Source organism: Trypanosoma theileri (genome assembly GCF_002087225.1).
Source record: "Trypanosoma theileri isolate Edinburgh chromosome Unknown TM35_Tth_9_V1, whole genome shotgun sequence".
Classification (NCBI taxonomy): domain Eukaryota; phylum Euglenozoa; class Kinetoplastea; order Trypanosomatida; family Trypanosomatidae; genus Trypanosoma; species Trypanosoma theileri.
In genome coordinates, this window is record NW_021639851.1 from 328,998 (window position 1) to 339,076 (window position 10,079).

The 10,079-nt window shown below is 41.2% G+C and overlaps 4 protein-coding genes across 4 annotated transcripts; all 4 read left to right on the plus strand.

Annotated features, from left to right (window-relative positions):
* Nucleotides 1-179: 179 nt before the first annotated feature.
* On the plus strand, nucleotides 180-1,457 carry TM35_000092360 (uncharacterized protein; the record flags this gene model as incomplete). Its single annotated transcript, XM_029024475.1, has 1 exon — nucleotides 180-1,457. One exon carries the CDS (start codon nucleotides 180-182, stop codon nucleotides 1,455-1,457), a length of 1,278 nt encoding a protein of 425 aa, XP_028884252.1.
* Nucleotides 1,458-2,266: 809 nt separating this feature from the next.
* Nucleotides 2,267-3,505, plus strand: TM35_000092370 (uncharacterized protein; the record flags this gene model as incomplete). The annotated part of the gene is made up of 1 exon (XM_029024476.1): nucleotides 2,267-3,505. One exon carries the CDS (start codon nucleotides 2,267-2,269, stop codon nucleotides 3,503-3,505), a length of 1,239 nt encoding a protein of 412 aa, XP_028884253.1.
* A 975-nt stretch (nucleotides 3,506-4,480) lies between these two features.
* On the plus strand, nucleotides 4,481-5,662 carry TM35_000092380 (uncharacterized protein; the record flags this gene model as incomplete). The annotated part of the gene is made up of 1 exon (XM_029024477.1): nucleotides 4,481-5,662. One exon carries the CDS (start codon nucleotides 4,481-4,483, stop codon nucleotides 5,660-5,662), a length of 1,182 nt encoding a protein of 393 aa, XP_028884254.1.
* Nucleotides 5,663-6,046: 384 nt separating this feature from the next.
* On the plus strand, nucleotides 6,047-10,078 carry TM35_000092390 (uncharacterized protein; the record flags this gene model as incomplete). The annotated part of the gene is made up of 1 exon (XM_029024478.1): nucleotides 6,047-10,078. A coding segment is annotated over one exon (4,032 nt), but the record flags the coding sequence as incomplete, so codon positions are not given.
* Nucleotide 10,079: the final 1 nt, after the last annotated feature.

The following is a 10,079-nucleotide window of genomic DNA, read 5'->3' on the forward strand; positions in this document are numbered from 1 at the left end:
AAAAAAAAAAGAAAGAAAGACAACACCCGTAGAAGAAAGAAAAAAAAAAGAAAAAAAGATAAACACAATAAGGGTAGGCGAAACCGGTATATTCATATATAGATCAAAGACAAGAGGAATAAAAACAAAAAGATAAACAACAACAACAACAGCGCAAAAGAAAAAAAAAAGGAAAAAACATGCGTCTCGTGATAGCAGTAAGCTTATTGCTGTTTCTTTTCTGTGTTGTTTCTCCATCCTTATCATCTGCTTCTGTTACTACTGAATCTCATACGGGTGGGGTGAGAAAGAATGATGAAACCGTCGCCCGTCTATTACAGGAGTTAAAGGAGGAAGGCCATCAAACACCGCCAGAGCCCCCAAAACACTTGGGCGTGCATGCGGCCTGCCTTAAACATGGACTTGGATGCCCAGACTCCTACGTGGATTTCCTGATGAAACAGAAGAAAGAAGGAAAGACAAGCCAAGAGGATAACAAGATAAATGAGCCAATACGAAAAATACCGTCATCAGGAACTTATAGTAATGCTGCAAATGTAAGGAGAAATGCACCCAACAGTAACAAGGATGCTACAGATGAGGTGCATCTAGAAAATATTCGTCGAGTGCGCAATGTTATGAATGATCGGCTAAAGGAACATCAATCACCAGAAAAACAGTGGCATTGTCAACAAGTTCGTTGGTTTCACAGGGGACTAAATACTGCTCTTACTCTCCACAATGTATTGGTAGACCGTTATTGGAATTTTATTATTTATTCTTTTTTCCCATGTGTTCTTTTAACTACTGTCCTCACATGGATTTTCTTTGGTGATCGAATGCCACGCGAACATCTTTTGAGTCTCCTCGCTGATGATCCTAATGTTGCTTTGACTGCAGAAAGAGCCCGTCGCAAGCCACCACACTCTGTGGCTGAATTGGTAATACAACGAGAAAGTTACAACAATTCCAGTTATGTAGATGCAGATGAAGAGGATGATGTTAACGGAGATGTGGAAGGGGCGGAATTATTACCAATGGCTAACCTGAATGAATTGGTGCGTCTACAGAAAGAAGCGCGAAAGTCTGATATTCAACACCGTGTGGATCGTTGGAATGTCGCTCGCTTTGCTCTCCTTGAAGCACACTCCGAGTCCACTGCGGCCGTAACGGTCCTAAAACTGCGACTCGTGTTAAGTTTATTGGTTTTCTTCACACTTGTATGGACACTCTTCGCATTACCTCTGCGAGTGGCGGATCTTCACAGTAGTAATGGTGGTATTTTCCAGTTTCTATTCGCTTCCATTTGCCCATCATGGATGACCACATCGATCGCACTTTACTTTGCCTGGTCGTGGATGGGCAGTATGGTCGCTTTCGCCGGTTGGGAGGTCGTCTCTGCGGGGGAGGCGATATTAAAGTCGGACGCCCACGCCGCGGCCCTGCATGAGAAGATCCTGCAGCATTGGTGTAGTTAAAGAGAAGATCAAGTGGACCGAATTGTAAAGAAAGAAAAAAAGAAAAAGAAAGAAAAAAAATGGATGGAAAGAAAAAAAAAAAATTATGAACCATGGAAGAAGTGGTGAATGGTGAGGAGGAGGAGGAGGAGGAGGGGGTTTCAAAGGAGCAAAAGAAAAAAAAAAAGAAATAAACAAAACAGAAGAAACAAAGAAGGGTGAGAAAACAAAACGACTAAATTTGTGCGTTTCTTCTTCTTTTTTTTTTAGTGGTACTGTTAGCGGTGTTTACCAGTGTAATTTATTTGGATTTTTACAGGACACCTGGTAACGTGGGGTTTGGAGTTTTCGCAATTAGTTCAACTTTTTTTTTTTCTTTTCTTTTCTTTCTTAATGTTTCCCTACAATGATGTACATATAGTGGTGAGAGGAGAGAACAAAAGAGGGTAGGAGGGAGCAAAACAAACAAAAAAAAAAAAAAATAACAACAGGACAAACACACAACCTTGAGTTGTGTATACCACTAATACTTCTGTTTCTACATTTATTGCTTCTTTTCTTTTTTGTTTTTTTTTTTTTATCCCCTTGTCATCATCCTCGCTGCTTTTTTTTTTTTTTTTGCTAAACCCTGAAAAGGGGATACAAATAATAAATAAAAAAATTAAGGAGTTGCTGTGGCTTCACAGGTACACATCATATTTCGTTTTTTTCTTTTCTTTGGTATTTGCTTTCTTCATTGTGGATTAATACATAGGCACATTTATTACACACCTAACCACTGGAAACACAAAAAAAAAAGAATAAAAAAAAAAGAAGAAAAATAAAAGAACATGTGCACAATAGAGCAGGTGACAGTATACACAGATGTACAGGATACAGAACTGTTAAATCATATCACTACAGTTGTCCGTGATTTTTGCAAGGATGCCAAGATTTACACAGTTCCTGAGAAGGATGCTGCAGATCCATTGGCGTTTTTAAACATCTGGGAAAAGGAAAGGGATGATGTTTGGTCGTTGGTGAAGAATAATGTTCCTCTTATGCATCGTTTTGAATGCTTTGTTACGGATTCAAAAGATGAAAAGAGTGGTGCTGTGGCATACGCATTATATTATCGAAAGATGCCTGTCCTCTCCTTAGTTACCCCTGTATCTAATCCATCGTCAACTATAATGAATAATGCCAATAATAATAATAATATTGTGGGCGACAATGAGGAAGATTGGATTACAGCTGCATTGTACTTTACACCAGCTAAATTAGGATGCGTTTCCCTCTTTGATGCTGTTAAAAGATTTTTCTCTTTTCCCGAAAAGGGAGGAAACGTTATTGCCATTGAAGGCGAGGATGCGGCGCTTGTCTTGTCGCAGTGTCGACGACTGCGCGCTCACATGCAGTCTGAGTCTAAAATGCCGGTCTGTGTTGTGGACGCTAGTGGTTGTGATATACACGATATGTATACAGAAACCACCGAATATGAAAAGGAAGAGGGTTTGTACGATAAGTTGATAGAAGACTTTTTGAAGAATAGCAACAATTGTGAAATGCAGCAGATACGTGAGGCATATCCGCAGTTTCACGGTGCGCTTTCTGTTTTAAACCGATATCATAATCTTCCTCTTTTACGGTATAGACTACAAACAGGAGTTAGTGTTATTTTATATCAACCATTCTCAATGGTTCTCAAGGAACTCGTATGTGGATGTAAGCAACAAGGAATGAACGTAACAGAAACACAAAAATTACTCTCAACTGTCATGCCGTCACTTCTACACTTTGAGAGACATTGGCTTGGAATGCCAACGGCAGAGGTGGTTTTAATTCGTGAGAAGATGATGATAAAGAATACAACTTCTTCTTTGGCGCATTGGAGTTCATTACTGTGGAGTGAAGAAGGGATGCCGATTGCGGATGTCTTCTCCAAATGGCATCAAGTGGTGTTTAAGGATAAAGAAGGTGAAATGTCAGCTGTTGGCGGCGGTACTGCAGGGGATGAAATGAGGCAACAACAGGAGAAGGAGATTCAGAATAGTATAAATGCCAAACTGCAATCTTTTATCTCACTCTAAATGAGGAATTAAGGAGATTCCCAGAATTGAGCTCCATTCCATTTGGAGAATAAAGGTAAATGGATATAAAAGGATAGAAAAAAAAAAAAAAAAAGAAAATCCCATTCAAAAAGAAAAATAAATGAGAAATTAGTTTTGGTTTTTCTGGCAACATTTTTTTTATCTTGTCAGTTTTTCTTTTTTTTTTTTATTTGGAGCTTGAAGAAAGGAATCCAGTGATATTACTTCCATTTGCTAGAGGTAAACAACAACAACAACAACTACTACTACTACTACCGAATAAAAAAAAAAATATTTTCACATTTATCCTTTATAAAAAAATTATTTATTGTGGGGTTTAAGCCTTTGAAAGTTAATTAAACCATAAATATCTTTGATTATATATATATATATATATATATATATATATGGGGAGGTGAATCAGAGACGTTTGTGGCGTCTCCACCCACTTCTTTTGTTAACCCTCAATCTCTCATAGATAACAAACAAAGAAAAAAAAGTCACTTAGACTTCATTGGGGATTACTATATAGATCTAGCATGATATATGAGAAAATCCCCGTCTCCCCAAAGAAACTAAAGAAGAATACCAGAACTATTTCTTTCTTTTTCTTGTCTCTATTTTTTAGGGGGTTAGGGAGTGGAAAGAGTAAGTCATAAACTATAGTGTTTTTCTTTTTCATTTCTTTCTCTTTCTCTTTTCCTCTATTGTTGCGTAGTTTGTATGATCACACCAATGGTTGTGCTATTCTATTCTCATGTGTATGAATGTGTACCCTTTTTTATGTTTTTTTTTTCTGTTTTTTTCTGTTTTTACTTCTTATTAGAGCGTTGTGTGTTTGTTTGTTTGTGTGTGTACGGAAAAAGAAAATTTTGAGTGAAGGAACAAGAAATAACAACAATAAAGAAGATTAAAAATAAAAATAAAAAAAAACATAATATAGTATCTTAGAGGACTAGAAACTTAGTGCTTTACATGGCGAAGATTAACGCAACGTATAGCTCTGGCTACTACCTCGCACCCGATACCGATTATCGCAAGCTTGAAGATGAGCAGGAGCGGAATCGAAAACGTGAACGTCGTGAAGGGCGTCAACAACAACAACAAGGTGATGTAGAAACTAAAACGGCTATTCGACAGACATTTGCTATTCCGTTTAATATCATCTGTCTTCACTGCAACCGCCGTATTGCACGAGGAACACATGGATATGTGAACCGTCGAGCGACGGAAGAGAAGTACATGGGTATACGCATCTGGGAATTAGAATTTCGTTGTATCTTCTGTAAGGGGCATATATATCTAAAGACAGACTATGAAACCGCAAAATTAACAGGTGGCTATCATTGTAGTCGCAACTGTAGAAGAGGTGAGGGAGATTTTTACGGTACAAATCAAATTAATGAAGAGGTTCGAGCGCAGCAGGCGGCAGAAGAGGCGGAGAAAGGCACATTAGAGGCATTGGAGCGGGAGAATGAGGCAATGCGAGAGTTACAAGAGAGAGAACGCCTCATTGAAGAACTTGTGGAGTCGCGGGCAGGGAGATTGGAGGAAGATACACGGGATGAACTGTTGAATGCTATTCAATCGAGAGAAAGACAACGACAACAAGAGGAAGTAAAAGGAGAAGAACAAGAAGAAGAAGAACAACAACAACAGGAGGAAGGTGATGATCATGGTTCATTGAAGAAACTAAGTGTTGAGGAGGAAGAGGCTTATCAGCGCTTTGAGGCACAACTTCGTTCTTGGCGCGAGGAGGCAGAGAAGCAGCAATCAAAAGATGACGCCGGGGAGGAGGCGAGAGTAGCAGCAGTCATCACAGCAAAATATTCTACCGCTCCTGCCACTACAACAGTATCCGCACCAACCCCACAAGCACAACCACAACCACAATCATCAACAACAATATCAACATCATCATTAACAACATCAAAAACAATGGTAGAAAAGCGGCAGAATGTCTTTATGAATGACTCAGATTCAGACTCAGACGGTATGGACCTGACATTGACGAAGAAAGAGCGTGATGTATCAAAAGTAGTTTCCAATACCTCTACTGGGGGTACATCTACTACTACTACTACTACTACTACTACTACTACTATAGCATCTAGACGACGAAAAAGTGGTGTATTGAGCTCTTTGTTAGATGATTAAATAATGTTCTTTTTTTTGTTTCTTTTGTGGTTGTAGTTGCTCTTGTTCTTTATCCTTGGTTTCAAGTGTTGCACCGTAACGATTGGTGTTTTGAGGTTGAAAATGTTTTTTTTTTTTTTTTTTTATTTCTCTTTGAATTACAGTATATTTCCCATTAATATTATTCTTCTAGTAATCTTCCGTTTTTTTTTTCTTTTATTTTGAGTACAGCTCTGGAAGCTTAAACTGAGCTTCGTTATTTGATTTCTTTTTTTTTTCCCTTTTTTTTTTGTGGGGCGAAGTAAGGGGACTCAAACAGAGACACAGTAATATATATATTACTTCTAGGTTTCTTCATCTGCAAGACGTCCATCAACACTTAAGAATCATCAACATCTGTGCGCGATGACTCATCCGGGAGAAAATGACCCATTTGCCTTTATGCAAGCCGGAGGACCACCACCGTGTCCCACTAATGCCTCGGTATTGCAACAACAACAACAACAACAACAACAACAACAACAACAACAACAACAATATCATCAACAGCAACCACAACAACTACAACCACCACCACCACCACCATCATCATCATCACAACAACAAAAACATTCCCCAGAGGGGAGGGCCAAGGTGTTGGCGCACAATCCCTTTTCCACTATGGGAATGGGCGGCAACAGCAATAGCGGTGTGATGGGAGGAGTGAAATCGGCATCTGTACTACCGCCGCGCCAGCCACTCTACAAGCCTCCATTGATGCCCGGTACGCAAGTAGGCGATGTCAGGCCAGCTTCCAATGCTCCTTACACTGCACCACACCATCAGGGACTACCAGAAGAAGAACGGCAGACGTTTGGGGATCAACAGCAGAGACCACAACAACAACAACAACAACAACAACAACCTCAAGAAAAGTATCATTTACGGGACGAGCAGCAGTTGCCACCCCCACCCCCACCACCACCACCATCATCATCAACGACAACAACAACGGCAAAAATGCAACAGAGCCACGAACAGCAAACGCCATTGCCACACAAACAGGAGGAACTTCATCAGCATCCAAGTTTATCTGCATCCAGGGAAACTCCGACTCTTCTTCATACTGGGGGAGGGCAAACTGAGACATCAACTGGATTGACGGGTCTCCGGAAATTAGACACAGTAAATTCTGCAGATACCCCGTCGGCTTACTCTCGTTCCCCTACCGTAGCACTACGAGCACCCTCGCTGGGCAATCTTCACTCTGCACTCTCAAGTGCAGAGAAGCACCGTGGGACCACTACCCCAAGAAAAACTTCTTACTTCGCTCATTTGCTAAAAAAGGAACCACCAGAATTTTTGAGGCCTTCAACGAGCGCAACGAGGCGTGAACGAACTCCAAGAGATTCACGCCCTCAGACTCCACTTCACTCATTACTTTCACTCCCTCGAGCTAACGGTGGTACTCAATTTGGTGCGTGTTCTCGTTCAAGTAGTACAAGGACGCATGATGAAGAAAGACAACGCCCACAACAAGAACAAGAACAAAAACAACAACAGCGACATCATCAACACCAAGAACAACAAGGACAAGAACATCAACAAGAGGGGCAAGAACCGCAAAATACACTTCAGCATGATCAAAGGCCACCTCCAGCACCTAGTTTAATGATGAGAAATGAGATAAAGGGCGGTGGATCTCTTCTCTCCTTGGTCTCAGATCCAGTAGAAGAGAAGTTTAGGAACAAAACTCCTGTGAGTGTTCCCCCAACCATGTCTTCAGAATTTCCCCATCTTGTTGAAACACAAGCATTATTAGTCCCTTCACATTCGGTAAATGTAGAAAAGGCATCTGAGACAGCGTTTCCTTCAGGTTCATTTCCGGTAAATAAAACTGATGGTTCCCTTCTTAGCAGTTTTGCAGATGAGAGACTCACGTCTCTGGACACTGGAGTGCTTAAGAATGAGAGTGCCAGCGATATACAGTCGCATAAGCTAGGTGAAAAGCTTCTTCCAGATGCAGAGGATGGGGCTGAAGCAGAGGACGCACCCTTCGCCTTTGCGACGCCATTTAATGCGGAAAATGCGTTAAATGCTGTAAATGAAGGAACATCTAGTATTCTTGACACAGGCAATGATAGTTCAGGTCCACCACCAAGACGAAATACTGTTCCACCAGAAGAAATGCAAGAATTTGGATTTCTCTCTAACAGTAAAAACACATCAGATGTTGAATCAACACTTCCACCACCTGTACCTGGGGCTTTTGTTAATCCTACTACAAGTGGTGGATCAAAAGCTCCCCTCAAAAATCTTAGGGAAAGAACAGACCCTTTAATGGACATGGGTTCGCAGATGACACATCCAGGGTTACACACACCGCGAAATGGTGATACAAATCTTCGAAGATTATACACAACACGACCTCTTGAAGGAGGAAACGAGATAACAGAAGATTCTCCGGCACCATTCCCACCGTCACGCCAAGAGTCACAAGAAGTAACCTTGACATTGCATGCACAGACTCCTATGACGAATGGTACATCCTGCGTAGATAATCCTTATCGGGAAGATAATACAGAAAAAAGGGTACAAGAGGAAGATATTGACGAAATGAAACCGGTATTTATTGAGGCTGATCCTGCTCATAGGTTACCTGCTGCAGATTCCTTTCCTGATGAATTAGAAGAGAAAAGAGAAACAATTGCTGATGCCCACGAATCAAAATTTGTTGGAGCTTCCACACAAGGTGTCGCTAGTGTAACAGATACAAATTTGGCACCAACAAAGCCATCACTACCACCATTACCCTCAGTCCCAGTCCAAATGATGTCAAAGCAACCAGTTGTTTTACAGAAGGATAGTGGTATTTCTCCTTTTATTGATGATCATTCGGTATCGGTAACAAAACCAACAACGGCAATGAAGCCAACAACCAAACAGCAACGTCCTACTAGAAGACCGTGCTTTGCTCTTTGCACCTCTACTGGATATGTAATCACAATTGTTAATCCATCTCAACCTGGTACCTCAGTACTTCTGAGGTCAACTCATATTGCTGAAATGCTCTCTGGACATGTTAAGAATACGAGTTGTTCTAGAGCTGGTGAGGATTATGTGAAAACGCTGCAAACGTTGGCGAGTTCTCCTCTTACATCTGATCTTAACTGTAATCTTCCTTTGAAGGACCTGCAAGCGGTGCTACAACAACTTCCAGATGTATCTCCTTTATTGCGTGAAGTATTGACTTTTATGTTGCATGACCCCATACCTGAGTGGCGTAATGGTGGACAAAAAACTCTTATTGAAATACTTTCTACAGTAGCTAAACAGGTACCAATAACAAATGAAAAATCCCCAAATTATCCACTGAATTTGCATCCAGTTCAGGTTTCCCCTAAAGGACTACAAGAAATTCAACAACTTTTGTGTTCAGGAGATCGTGAAGGTGCAGTGGAGGTTGCCTTAAAACATTGCCTCTATTCCCATGCCATCATCATCGCCATGATGTGCCCAAAGAAGGAACACTATATGAGTGTTATTCGTGCCGTAGTGGGGCAAGAACTAGACCCGTATTCTCCATTGGCACATGCTTACTGTATGTTTAATGAGATGCCACTTCCACCGTTTTTGCCACCAAAGCAGTCTGTAGAGCAGATAACCCCTTTTTCGGAAGCTCAGGAAAACAATAACAACAACAACAAAAGCAATAATAATAATAATAGCAGCTACCTAATTAAGGATTCATGGGTGCAGCATGCAGCGATCATGGTATCAAATTTTACCAAAGAAAGTGCGGAAGGACTGATAAAACTTGGTGACACATTGATAGATGAGGGTATGATTGAGGAAGCTCACTGTTGTTTCTTATTGGCTCATTTGACTCCTATGGGAACACCTCCCCCTGGTCGGGCAATTCAACCACAACAACAATGTGTTATGGATCTCCTTCGGACACGATTAGGCATACTGGGTGGTCGCTATAATCCACGGCGTTCTCGTGTGGTATTCATATCACCCAAATCGACACTACTGACCAATATTCTTGATCATATTCGTCGTCACCTAGATAAACAGGTTTCTCTCGCCAACGATAGTGGAAACAGTCCGCAACCTCGCCATGGACTGCCTCTCTGTCCAGAACGATATATGGTGGCGTTCCGTTACATGCAGGTACTCTGGCTACAGGAGGTTGGAATGTATGAGAAGTCAAAGGATCTCATGGCCTCCCTTCGACACGCTGTGCCTTCACCTTCACCTGAAGTACCCCAATTTACTCTAAATCGTCTTATTCTTCATACGGCAACCTCGCTTAATTCTTTGGGGGAGAAGAAAAACATTTCGTCAACAGAGGAGCTTGGAAGAAAACCTTTGGCAAATATGCAGATGGTACCACCACCACCACAGTCATCTCACCCGGGAAGTGGAATGCCAGCAGCAGGACCACCACCACCAC